Source organism: Aphelocoma coerulescens, chromosome 7 (genome assembly GCF_041296385.1).
Source record: "Aphelocoma coerulescens isolate FSJ_1873_10779 chromosome 7, UR_Acoe_1.0, whole genome shotgun sequence".
Lineage (NCBI taxonomy): Eukaryota > Metazoa > Chordata > Aves > Passeriformes > Corvidae > Aphelocoma > Aphelocoma coerulescens.
The window spans coordinates 35,050,454-35,064,774 of record NC_091021.1 but is presented as its reverse complement, the minus strand read 5'-3'; the positions used below and the strand labels follow the sequence as shown (position 1 = coordinate 35,064,774).

At 36.6% G+C, this 14,321-nt stretch overlaps 1 protein-coding gene across 1 annotated transcript in view; it reads left to right on the top strand.

The window, feature by feature from the left end:
• LRP1B (LDL receptor related protein 1B) overlaps window positions 1-14,321 on the top strand; it is a 515,105-nt gene that overhangs the window by 414,309 nt on the left and 86,475 nt on the right. Inside the window, exons 58-60 of the mRNA XM_069021267.1 lie at window positions 1,256-1,378; window positions 5,096-5,277; window positions 7,047-7,246. Of these exons, the coding sequence (XP_068877368.1) occupies window positions 1,256-1,378; window positions 5,096-5,277; window positions 7,047-7,246 (505 nt within the window). The remainder of the gene's footprint in view (window positions 1-1,255; window positions 1,379-5,095; window positions 5,278-7,046; window positions 7,247-14,321) is intronic.

Genomic DNA, 14,321 nt, shown 5'->3' with positions numbered 1-14,321 from the left:
CACTGAATTGTTTCAGGCTTCCTTTAATGATGATTTGTGCAGCCTAACTACTCTTTTCTTCTACATTTTGATCAAAAGGTAGATTTCCAGTAGTTACAGTAATTACACAGTAGTAGATGGCAGATAAGCCATGTATCAGTTTCTGTACAATTAAATATTGTTGTCCTTAGTTGTTTACTTTGGAGCTGGCTAGTCCAGCACCCCCCTTCACAGCAATGAATTACACTAATGAGGGAGGCTGCTGCTCTGCCTGAGAGCAGGATGTCATTGGGCTGATAAGGGAATTGATGAACTGACCTTGCCTTTTTAAAGAGGGTACAAACCACATCCGTTCCTTTTACCACTGCTGCTCCATATTTCACTGATAACAACAACCTGGCATATTAAGAATAATTGTGATTTCACTACATATCAGAACGTTCAGCGGGTTATGGGGCAGATAAGGAAATAAGAGCCATCACCTGAATGCAATCCCCTCCTTCCTTATCTGCCATTTGGGATGAAAAGCCACTTTTGTAGGATTGCTCCTCCCAACCTGTTGTAGTAGCTCAGATATAATCACCACTCATTCTCAAAATGTATTGGCTTTGTAATTGGAGCCATAGGAGACTCCCAGGTGCCTGCTGGATCTCCAGCTTTCACACTTTTTGTATCTACTACCTCTGTATCTGTGTGTATTCACACACACATATATTCATATATCAGTTTACATATTTATATATACAGTACCTAATATATAGCATCTAAAAAGTCAAAACGTCCTCATTCGGGAATTAGCATTAATGTCTTTTTGCACACCACCATTTTGAATTCCTGATTAATTTATATTGCTAAGGAAAATTCTTTCATTATTTAAATGTCATAAAGATTATACCACTTCTGGTTCCCCCATCTAGTTTGCCAAAGAAATGCCAAAAGTAGCAATCAGCAGTGAAACTGAGCAAAAGTTGGAAGTATTTACTGCTAAATCTCATTTAAATAAGAGTGTGGAAAAACACAGGAGCCTCATTTAGTTTCATACATCATCTGCATTTTTGAAGTGAGACAGTTAATTTATCACCATATTTATTTCTGTTACAGTCTTTATCTTATTCTGTTTAAAAGTAGTGTATGGAAAAGAGAGGGAAGTGCTTCGGAAATATTCAAACAGTAAAATAAAGCATTAAGAATATTAACTGTGTTTTGCTTTCTGAATGCTATCCGGCAGTTTGTATTCAAACATTTGAATAAATGGACTTTTTTTTTCTGATTTTAGGGGCTGAACAATGTGATTGCAATAGACTTTGACTACAGAGAAGAGTTCATTTACTGGATCGATTCCAGCAGACCAAATGGCAGTCGCATAAACAGAATGTCCTTAAATGGAAGTGACATCAAGGTAATTGGGGATTAATGACACTACTAGCATTAAATTTTTTGAGTGTTTTAGAAATGCTCCTTCATACTTTTAACCCAGATTGTGAGGCTTTGGTGTATGAATACAAATACAGCATGAGCTAGCAAGTCCTAGTAAAATTTAATTGCATTTATATCTTATTTGAAGTAAAGATAGGGACTAGGAGAACTGTATTTAGGAGCTAAATTCCTCATGACTTATCTGACAGTTTACTGAATTGGCAATTCCATGTGGTTTCCAGGATGCCAAAGAAAAAAAAAAAGAGCTATCATTAGGTGTAAGCTGTGTAAATACACTGGTGTATTACTGCTTCTTATAAAATTTCTTGTGATCTTCAGTTTGTTTTTGTTTCACCTCCACTACATTGATAATTAAAATAACTCAGTGTCTTTGCTGTGAAGGGTAAAAGTGCACTCTCATTTCTGCACAGCCTGTCTGTTAGGCCTCTGTAGTGGATTAAGTTCACAAATCCACTATTAACAACATTTGTTGATTTACGTGAACATTTTCCCAGAACTGGTGATAAGCAGTAAGGAATTCTTTGTTTATTCTGTTATGTCTGACCTTCTGAAACATGGAGTTAAATGAGCAGTAACATATCCTGTGAATTTTGTTCCCTCACACCAATAAATATGCAGAGAGAAAAGAATTGTGTTTTTCATTCACAGCTTTGTGCATGGACTGACACATCCTCAGAGCACGACAGCTTTGTTTTTTATGAGTTAGAGTTTGAAACTCACTGGCTTCAGTGCGCCTCCTTTGCATCCTTCACACCAAAATAACTGTTCTTAAAAAGAAAAAAAAAAACAAGTGGAGAAGCAATTATGGCACTCTGATTGCATCAGGGTGAAACTAAAACCCAGCATGCACTCAAAAGTTTTCCCTGTGAAGGGAAGAAAATAGAAGACAGGCGAGTGTGGGGTTTGAAATCCATTGAATCCTTGAATCATATTTATTGTCTTTAAACAGTTTCCAAAGAATCCTCCTCAGCTTCTGTCCCTTCTGGATGAATCAGTATTATATAAGGGCTGGGGATTACTCAGACTCTTTATTTCTAATCTTAATTATTTCAAAACTAACGAAGAATTTTTCCCAATCAAAAAAATTCTAATAGCCATGTAGAAGAATATAAAAAAAAAATGCTTTCTACTTATTCATTAATAATTTCTTTTTTTTTTTTTGAGGAAAGGTTTCTGAAAGTTGAACAAATAGTAGGAGAAAATTAGGATGAGGACATGGAGGGTATTTTGGTTTTCCATCATTAATAATTTGCGATTTGCACAAGTGTCATGTTGATGAAAATTTTTCTCAAATAGGATGCCATATTCAAAACAAAAATTATGAAAATAAGTTCATTTAACTTTCATGCAAAAGCCTGTTTTTTCTCGGAAAAACTTGGCCCAGATTTGGCCTCTGAAAGCTGAAAACACATGAAAAAAATTAGCAAGAATTATATATTGTAGCTGTCTAATAGTCTGTCAGTATCCTTTTATCCAGTGCCAAATTTTTATATCTCTTTTTATTAGGCTGCCATAGGACATACTAAATAGCTGACATTATTAAAAATTAAATTATTTCAAATGAAATTATTTTAACTATTTAGTTATTTAAACACTGATGTTATTATTTGTTATCTAGCAAACCTTTTTATGTATTTTAATGGGGGTTTTTTTGTCATAAGAGAGAATTTTTATGGCTTTTCCCCTGAAGTATGGATCTCTCATTTTAATATCTTTGCACTTGTTGTGTTACTCTTTGCTATAAATAGATCTACTATCAGTGTAAGGGGTGCTATTTGATGTATTGCCTCGGAGTCCCCTTGTAGGAGATGGCATTTCTTCAGCACACCAGCTCTGGCTTTCCTGCCCTGGGAAGCCTGATGGCATTTCATTTTTCTTCTGTATCTCCTCATGCCAGAGATATTTACAGAATTGCAATGACAGATTTTTCACCTAGATGTGTTCAGGCATTAGCACAGTGTTTCATGGAGAGTTTAGATTCAAATGTTAGTGGAAAATGCAGTAGAAAGCTGGGCTGTGCACGTTAAGAGCCACACTGGTGATCTCAGGGACTGGGATGTGTTGAAGTGACTCTCCAAAGGAAAAGTCATCAGAAAGAGAGATTAATTACTTTGGTTCATGCTCTAGTGTAGTGTTTAGATAGCTAAACCACTGTCTAAATTTTCAGAGTTATCCATTTCTGCTTGAAATGTCCCATGTTGCAGTGTAGCAGTTGCTGCAATTACACATTTATAAACTGGCAAAGCTGGTGGTGTGAAGGTGTTAGAAAATAAAATATCTTACTCCCATGAAAAACTCAGTGTGTCCTGGAATCTAACTTTTTAAAAAGATTTTATAAGGTGATAAATTACATAACAACCTGAGAAGGTGCCTTTACATATTCATAACTATAAAACTGATTTAAAGCATCTCACCATATCCCTTCTTATCTTGAAGGCTTTTCCGTGTCTTCAAATGGTAAATAAATTTAAAACTAGCACATTCAGTTATACATAATATGGGTTTACAAATGAAGTTTATGCTCTCTGGTGCACATGCTGTTAGTGATGAAGATGACAATAAATTAGAATGTACACCAGAGTAATAAACCCATTTTTAGTGCTTAAGAAATCTCATAAATTTTCAAGTATTGCTTCCTGATTTGTGGGGGCTTTTCTGAAGTTCTAGTTGCACAGATCTAATCAGGACTTAATCAGGAATAGAATAGGTCAGGATAGACCTTCTCAGGAACAGAATTTTCAAGCCTAGAAGAAATTGGACTCAAAAGAATATTCAAATATTACTGAACACTTGACATGGAGTACTCCCAGACAAGCCAGACTGAGTCATACAATCATGATGAGATTTGTAATCACATATAGCTAGTGGAATTTGTTCAAGTTCCAGAATTATCCAAGTCATCAAAAGCTCCAAGGATAACACATCCCTGTCAGCAGTCTGTAGGCTTTCCAGTAGGTGACTAAATTGCTTCTGTCTCTTAACAATGTAGTCCTTTTGAAATTTAACTAATTCTTGGGAAGTTCCTCATTCTTCTGCCACATGAATGTTGGAAATAAGAGCACAGTATTTACTTTCCAACCTCAGTTGGAAAGTAACCTCAGTTACTCAGTAACTCGCTGAGTGCTTTTATGGCCTGTCCTGATGACATATGGCACAACTGTGACATTAAAATGAAGGATATGCTGATGGAGACTGGTGAGAGAAATGGGGAGCTGAGAAGCAGATGTGTTCAAGGGCACGCTGTGGGGAGAGAAGCCTCATCTCCACTCTGTTCTGTGGAACAAAAAAATAGAATAGCGAAGGAGAAAAAGGTTGGTTTGGTTTGAATTTTTTTTTTTTCTTCTCATATTAAGACAAAACTAGAAACTTAAGATGAGAAATGAAAGAGCAGAAGTTCTTAAAAGTCCATGCACAATGCAGAGAAGTTGGGATTTCCTATTTACAATATCATGGTATTCTCTGTTCTCCCTTACTAGGAGAAAAGTGTCACATTGTCATAGCTACTTAAGAAGTGTCATTACCTGAGAGGCCTCAGTGTTTAGCAGTGAATAATACCCATTTTCCATGTGTTGTATGTCATAATATCAAATGTCCAGTCTCTAAATATCCTGGTAACTCTTCAGTTGTTCATTTTCCCAGTTATTTAGATGAATAGTTAATGTAATTTTTGCTTTTTTAGGTGATCCACAATACAGCTGTTCCCAATGCCCTGGCTGTCGATTGGATTGGGAAGAATCTCTATTGGTCTGATACTGAAAAGAGAATTATTGAGGTGTCTAAACTCAATGGCTTGTACCCAACTGTCCTTGTGAGCAAGAGAGTGAAGTTTCCCAGAGATCTGTCCTTAGATCCTCAAGCTGGGTATGAAGCAGCTAATTTTCAGTAGATCCTATTTAATCCTAATTTGATATTAAGATATATTTTATTTAGAGAATAGATAGGAAATACTACTTAGGTTGGTTGATTTGTTTGTTTTAATCTAATATTCAGTGATAGGAGAAAATCACTGAGTTAGTCTGGACTTTACCTAAATAAAGAAAAGCAGGTTTTTTCCTAATATAGAAATGTAACCTGTCTAGTTTACTATTTTTAAGATAAAAGCCATTTTCTACCACTTCTTAGAACTGGAATTTAACTTTCTTGTAACAGTACCCTTTATTCCCTGTAAAATTTGGGAGGGAGCGTGCAGACCTTTGTTTAATGTCTTCAAGACAGGAATACCTGGGATCTCTGTGTGGTTGCCTGGACATGCCTGTGTATGCAGAAATCACTCTACAAAGTTAGTAGAGAGACTCTCAGTCCTTCAGGAAGGCTTAGACTTATAAATAGGCATAATAAATTTATTGGGTTTCTTCTCAGTGTGTATAGAGAGCTTTCCAAGATCAAGGGGGTTTTATTTACTTTTTTTAAATAAACATATGTATTTTTAAATTTATTTTAGTATATAAAGTTCCTGGAAATAAAAACTCAAATTCAGAGTTAAAATTTGAAATGGTGTGACTTGTATCTTAGTATTTTTCTCACAAATGAGAAACACTTAATGAATTATCCTGCTGATGCCATGCAGTTTGTTTCCAAAGCAAACATTTTCTGTTGGAGAGAGTGGAGAGAGTTCCCTTTCTCTGCTGCTTATGTGGAGCAGGCTTGGTGCCAGCATATTGCACCTGTGTCTTCTAGGATACCTGTAGCTGTTCTTAGGGCTACCATTTCCTTCTGCCACACAAATTCACTTCCAGGTGGTTATTAGGAATATGAGCTGCATCTGGATTTTGGAGAGCCTGTCCAAAGCCTGTAGAGCAGAATCAGCTTCCCAGCTGGAAAGATCTGTCCTGAGGTTCTGAGTAATGGCATACAACAGCAGCCACATGCATCCTTGTACTGAATAATGGGCCTTTTTCCCTTCTTTATGGCAAACATGCTCTGCATTGTGGTTAAATAGCTTATTGAGGGGAAAATTGCTGCTCAGCTTTCCGACAGCCTTTCTCAATGCTTCGCCCATTTTTAAACCCTCTGTGTGAGAAACTGTTTTAATATTTTGGAACTAGTACTTCTTGAAGCAATTCAGTTTGCATTATGTGGCTGTTAACAGCAAAAAAGGTTTTATAATATGTGTTAAAAAAAGAAAGTAGATGTAATACCATATTTCTGATCAATTTAGCAGTGATGCCATTTATGCAGGATGTGAGATTCACGAACCCTAGTTTGGGTGGTGCTTCAAATTCTAAGGTATCAAGACTAAGCCATTTAAATGCACTTTTTACTAGTCCATAATTAATTTAATAAAATCACACCTAGCATGAGGATTCCTATTCAAACCTTTTACATTCAGCAGACTTATTTATGGACAGGTCTAGAAAAATGCAAAAATTTATCTGGAAAGTGGAAATACTAAAGAGTAATTTCTGATCTATTCTTGAGATCCACTAAATAAATTAAGCATTGAGTCATAGAATGGTTTGGTTTAGAAGAGACTTAGAGATCATCCAAACCCTCCTGGTGGGCAGGGATTCTCTAGACTGAGGTTACTCCAAGCCCATCCAGCCTGGCTTTGGACACTTCCAGGGCTGTGGCAGCCACAACCTCTCTGGTCAATCACTGATATTATTGAGCTGCTGTGTTTTGTTTCACAGATACTTGTACTGGATTGATTGCTGTGAGTACCCTCACATTGGCCGTGTTGGGATGGATGGATCCAGGCAAACTGTGGTTGTAGAAACACAGATCTCCAGACCTATGGCTCTTACCATAGACTATGTCAACCACAGGCTGTACTGGGCTGATGAAAATCATATTGAGTTTTCTGACATGGATGGATCTCACAGACATAAAGGTTGGTCAATGCTTCAGTTGTTTCTTTTTTCCTTTTGATAATTTTTAAATCAAGGGTGCTTTCTGTCTATAATTATGTAAAAACTGTCCTTTGAAAAATTTTTGCAACCTTTTTCAAGATGAATTTTTCCTTTTAAAATCTGCTTTTCATTTTTCTTCTCTGTTATGGATATGAATAGGTTTTAAATGTGCAGTAGTACATGTTTGTGGGAAAAATGTCAAATGGAAAAAGAAACTCTAGGAACAAACTCAGCAATCTGAGGCAGCCCTGTCAATTTTATACTCTGGAATGTATAGGCATGCTCCTTATTAAGTTACAAAGTGAGTGAAACTTGGTGTTAAAAGTAGAAGGGATATATCCTGTGTGCCATGTGTCAGAATAGGGCTAAAATCAGCCTTTTCTCCCACCTTAGAAAGCCTGGAAATGCCCATTAGTCTGCTCAGCATGAGACGTATTGCAATTGTAATTTGGGGCTTTCCTGGTAGATGGGTAAAATAATAACTTTTTAAATATTTATGTAATGAACTAATCTTTATCCTTGTGTTTTGCTTCTCACCTGCCAGATAATTAAAAAGCTTGTGCCATTTATCTATAAAGTATTAAAAAAAAAAAAATCTATGCTATGATGAATAGTTCTCATATTCCAAATTGTATAATTAAAGTTCTTTCATTTTAATTCAAATATATGAAATAGTATCAGTCTACTGAATTTTTGGCTGAGGTTTTACTTGAAGTGAAATTGTTACCTGAGCTCCTTCCACAAGCTTTACCCAAACCTCAGCACTGCTGCTATGCTGGTAAAACTTCATGGATTTGGGCTTTTTTAGGCTTTTATGTCATATTCTCCAGGTTTTCTCCAAACCACAGTTCATGAAATAACTACTTTATTTTCAGATCAAGGCTTTGCCATGAAATAAAAAAGGAAAAAAAAAAGGAAAAGCAAACCAAGTTTTCTAGCCCTTGTATTCATGAATTGTAAGTTATAAATACATCATGAATAATTCAGTGACAGTTGTTTGAGACGGTAGATTGGAGTCACTCTAGCACTAGCTATGAGAGTTGTATGTTTACATTAATCTCATTAATCTCAGCATAATGTCCATGGTTTTTTGGGGATGAACACCAGTCAGTTGTAACCTGTTCACCTAAGCAGCACTCGCTCAGACCTAGCCCTGAGCTGGATTCCTGCTGGCAGTCTGTTCTTCTGACAGATGAAGCAAAGCTCCCTTCTCCTCTTGATGTCGTTCCCTGTGCTGCTGTCCTGCTATTTTTGTTCTCATAAAATTTTTGTTCTCTTACTCTTCTCTCTGGATCTTTCAAAGGAAAGAAGTAAATAATAGCCCATGTGTCTCTCTTAGCCCTAAACTGACTGCAGTGGTCAAACTTTTCAGAGTCTTCTCTTTCAGCCTGAGAGTTTCAGAATTTTTCTTTCCCCAGAAATGTCCTGTCACTAAACTCAGGAGATAGCTGCAAAATTCCAGTCATCCCATCTTTGGTGTCCATTGCCTTGGTCTTCAACCTGTAGGGTTCTCCAGCCCAAGTGGATAAAATGAGCTTCAACTGCTTTATATTCAGAGAGTTAACATCTTCTCCTGAGGATATGTGATCCTGGAGAAGCAGGGAATTTGTCAGAATGCCTCAGCAAATTTATCCAAATTTGATACCAGTGAAGTATCTGAAATATCTGAATATCTCCAAAAGCAACAGTGACTTTGTGTAAAGCTGGTATTGTGCTGCTTCTGAGGACATGTCTCTTTGAAGTCCAGATGGTGTATAAATATTCAAGCCATAAGAAGTGAGCTTTGGGAGAAAGATCCTGAGGTATTTAAGTGATGTGGAAGCGAGATTTTCTCCTTAGCTGATCATTGTAGATCATGAGGTTGGAAGAGACCTCACGGATCACCTAGTCCAACCTTTTCTGGGAAAAGCATGGTCTAGATGACCCAGAACCAGCTGCATTTTAGAAGTGTCCAATCCACCATTTCCCTAGGAAGATTATTCCAATGGCTCAGTGTTCTCCTTGTAAAAAGTTTTCTTCTTGTCTCCAATCAGAATCTTTCCAGGAGTAACACGTTCCCATCGCCCCTCACCTTTTCCATGTAGAAAGGGAATCTCCTCCTCTTTGTAGTCCTCTTTAAAGGCTGGAATGTGGTGATGAGGTCTCCCCTCAGCCCTCTTTTCTCAAGAGTGAACAAACCCAGTTCTCTCAGCCTTTGCTCTTGTGGCAGCTTCCCAAGCCTTGGATCATCTTCGTGGCCCTTCTCTGGATCCTCTCCAGCCTGCCCACACCTAATGCCATTTTGTCACTTTCCATTGTCAGGAGTTTCACTCAAAACATCATTATCAAATCAAAATCAAGTTGTAGAAAAGTTTCTGTGGGTTTCAAAAATAATTGGTAGAATTCTCACTGTCTGAAATGGAGGAAACAACCCTGTGGGTGCTCCAAGGGGAGCTTTGAGAGTTCTGCAAAGTTCACACATAATGATCAATTTGCCTTTAATTGGGGTCTTTTCCCTTCCTCCCCACTTTCTCCTGGAACAACCAACCAAATACAATTTTAATTTCTTCATGATTCAGCACAGGAATAGAAATATTTTGGAAGATGAAATTGAGCCATTGTAAATAAATTATTTTAGTAAGGGAAACTTAGGGAAGTTCAGTGTTTGGAGCTCTGATCCCCTCTGGCTTTCTGATGTCTCTAATCTCCATTGATAAGCACTTAAATGAGAAAGATTAGGTTTTATCTCTTGTGATAACTGTGTTTCTTGAAGGCATGTTTTTCACATGGATTTCATGGTCTGTTTTCCTTTGTCATTTTGCACATTTTGTATTGTCAAAGTTAACTAGGGGGGAGATGGTTGAGTTTGCTCTTATCCTTTGTGTTTTCAAATGGAGAAGGATAAAAGCACAGGTATGGCGACCACAAAATACATTCTCATGGAGCAGAGGAAAAAGTGTGAACGGGAATGCTGTGAGTGATGCAATCTGAAGTGCTTTTAGTAGCAAACTAAGCATTTTCTCACCTGTTTCTGTGACCTCTGAGGATAAGGCTCACTTGCTGCAAGGCTTTTTCCTGAGAATATGATTTTTGGATCTTAAATTATCTGTTACAAAATATATCAGAAAATGGCACAGAGATTTCCCAAGACCCAGCAAATAAGTAACTTGTCAGAATGAGTGGATTTCAGACCATTAAGGGATATTATGGTATGAGAGAGTGTGCAGTGTTCTGTGCTCCACATCAGATACTTTAGGATAAACAGAACAATGTTAGGCTAATTATTGGCACACTTTGATAAACCAAGGAGTGCTTATTACATGCAGTGGAAGTTTATATGTATTTTAGTCCTTGTGTTAACACTTTTTTCAACAACTATGAAGGGGTTGTTTTATTTGTTTGTTCCTTATGAACCTTAAAGCTTTTTGAGGTGAACATCTGCTGCTTTTCTCTTGTAAAGTTCCTCTGCATTTCAATAGAGAAATAGGCTTTTATAATTGCCAAGAGAGTCCTAGTAAGAATTTTGAAAACATGCTAACTAGGCCAGAAATCTTAGAGTACTTTGGAGCTCTTCTTGGCACTGGGGGCAGCAATGACCTTGCTTAGCTGTTTGAAGTTTAATGCTTGGTTATGTAAACTGTCTTTAGAGCTTAGCCAATTCAGCACTGCAGCATTCACAAATGTTATGCACTGTAAATGATTAAGCAAGTATTGAAGCACTAATCTGGCTAAGCATTAAGCTGGTTTACTTATGTGAGCTTTAAAAAAATGAATAAAAAATTTAAGAATTTGTCAGACTTAGCTGCTTTCAATTCCCACTGCCCAGAGGAGATGCAAGCTTCACAGTTGCCTGGGTATCTGGTTGCTTCATGCAGGTTTTCCTATCCTTCAGAGCTCCTAAAACCTAGAGGTGCCTACATTTCCCCATTTCACTTTGAAGATAAGCATTTCAGTATTATGAAACTATAACAGGGAAATGTGATAGCCCAGTTTAGGAAGTACAGAACCTTCTCTGAGATTAAGCTTTAAACTGTGTCAAGTCGATGCTTTGTACTGTAAAAACAAAAAGTTGGGCACTTCATTCCTACATCTGACATGGAAATTAAGCAATGAAAAACTGTTGAACTTTATAAATTAAATATTCATAAATTACTTCTTTAGTAATTAATACAGTTAACAGATAATAACTTTCCTGGAGTACCTCGATTTGAAAAAACACTCTTTTCTTGAGACTTAGCTACTGCCTGAATGTTTGCAAATCTCAGAATTGGTGAATATAAATGCAAGTTTTGAAGTAACAAGTACAAGCAGTTAGGAGATTATAACCTTTTTAATTTTTAGCACCTGTAATTTCCAAAGTTGCTCATTGTAAGGAGTTTGTAGGTAGAAAAAAAAATATTTGTGTCTAATTCTGAACTCTGCCACCAGAGTTTTATAATAATGTATCCAATTGTTTATAGAATTGTCCTAATAAAGAAGTGATCTAAAACATTATAGAAACCAATTCCTTCCAGATTTATACTGGAGGTTTTCATAGCTCAAAAATTAGAGAAGTCTGAAAAGAGGGTTTGTTTCTCACAGCAGATGAGAAGTAGTTCTGATACAGCAAAGGTTTTTTTCCCAACTTTGGAGGAGTCTATAGAATTATTCATTGTAGCCGCATCTGATAGCACAAACTCATAATTGCTTCCTCACCATTATTGCCTTCTGGATTCAGTTTTCATAACTGTTCTGATAAAATTCTCCCATCCATATGTCTTCCCAAATGTGATTATTTTATTATATTCCTTCTCTTTTAAAGGATAATATTCAGGGAAAATTACTCATATTGACCGATATTAAAGGCAGTTCATACAGTTACATAAAGATTCCCCAGTCTCCAGTTTATGAAGCCCAGCTTATGAAGACTGCCAACAGGTTATATGCCAACAGGTATATTCCACTGGTCTTGTGACAATATGCTCAAATTAGATTAGATTATAAACCTCTGAAAATAGTTCACTGTACTTTAAACTTCTGCATGAGCTGGACTTGTGCCATCACAAATTTTAAGGGGTGGGCATTACTTTCCATGCAGTTGTTCCTGTCAGAGAGCAATCACAACAGAGAACATAAACCACAGATTTTCTGTTTTCTCCCTGTTCATATCAACACAATGGAAAATAGGAGGATTTTGGTGAAGGAAGTTGAAGTGTTGAACAGCTCCCATGGTTGCAGTGGAAGATAAATGAGGTAAACCAAAGGCACTCAGTGGTTTATGTCCTTGTAGTTGGATGATGGCAGGAGAGGGAAAGATAAAAGAAGGAATAACTTGGGGGTCAGTGGGAATAAATACTGAAACCAGAAGCAAGGCAGGAGTCTAAGGTGAGGGGCTGGTAGGCAGGTAAAGGGTCTCTGTAAATCTGATAAATAATTAAAAAACCTTTAGAACTCACAAGCACACTGTGAGTTGTTCTACTCAAATAGTGTCTTGTATATATTTGAGAATAATTTAATTACTACTCTGTACTGCTGTGGAGTAACTGGAATATAAACAACTGCTCACAGTGAATTAAAAAAAGTGGAACAATAAACTATTTCATTCCTAGTTTTGATCAACTGGTTTTACAGGCAGATTTTGGAAAATTTATTCATCTCTTCTCATGGTGTTGTTATATCTAAAAGTCAGCTTTAATATCACAAATACATTAGTGCCTTAAGATGTTCAGATTTAAGTCTAAATTTACTGCTTCTTTAGTGATAGCAGTTTGGGGGTTTAATAAGTTTTGTGTGAATTTATTGTACTGAAATAGTCTCAGTTTTCACTGTTTCAGTTACAGTTTTATACTGGCAAAATATCCCATCACTGAATGCTAGGACTTTTATCTCCCATACTTTACCCAATATGGATGTGTGATGTAGATAGTGATTTTGCAAAAAGAAATATTTATGCATGGACATGTTATGATATGAGATCCAGATGTATGGATATGAGTAATAGCACTCTAAAAATGTATTTTTAATTTATTTTTTTTTATGTGCAACATAGCTTCAATTACTGGACTTAATCTATATAGTCCATGAATATTTTTTTCTGTTCACTGAGTTTGACAGGTTTAGGTTTTTAAACAAAGTGTCAATTTCATAAATGTAATAATGATTATAAAATATCTCATCTTTAAAATATAGTATTTAATGTAATATACCTAAATTTAATTATATCTGTCAAAACTACATACTTTGTCCCACACTTAATAGAGATAATCTTATTGTCATTATTCATTATTCATTTTATGGACTAGGCAGTTCAAATTCTTTATCAAAGGGAGCAAGCATCAGGAGGAAGTAGTATAGGAAATAAAAAAAGTATTGACTGTGTCTCAGAGAGGTTCCAAGTTGAATGTAAAATGAGACAGAAACAGCTACGAGGGAGTTCACAAAGAAAGAGGACAGTGGGGGCCAGTAATTGCTGCAGAAGAGAAGATCAGCAGTTTCCAAGTTTATTTGGTTTTGTAGGTTTAATTGCTATTTTCTTATTAAGTGTTGTTCTTCCTGGATGCAATTTGTCTTTGGAGGGTTCTTAATCCTTCCTAGGAGATTACCATTGCTTCCATTTAGATCAAGATGTCAGTAAGCTTTTTATTTCTGTTTTATTGCAGTTCAGAAGATCAAGTTTCAGGGCGTGGAATTCAAACAGTGTAGCCTGGCTTTTCAGGTTTGATCATCCATGTAAATTTTCTGTGCTTGGGTGCCAAAATTCTTAAACAGAAACTGCTCTAATGCCACGGGGGCTAGAAAGTCATTTAAATGGTTGCTTAACAGCAATTAATTACCTTTACCAGTTGTTTCCCAGCACTGGCACTCTAGCTGGTGAATGCATTTTTGGGGAGAGCCTGACAGGAATCTTTCACCCCCTTCTGTTCTTGTAGATTTTTACACAAGGGCAAGGTTGCAGCCCTTTGTTTTTGGAAAGGGAAGGGATACATCTCTTTCTGTCTTGGAAGTGATCAGCCATCTTCTGGATGTGATAGGGCACTGATAATTTAGTTTGGTTTTGGTTTCTTTCCTCTTGGAAGGAGTCAGCATTTGTCCTTTTTA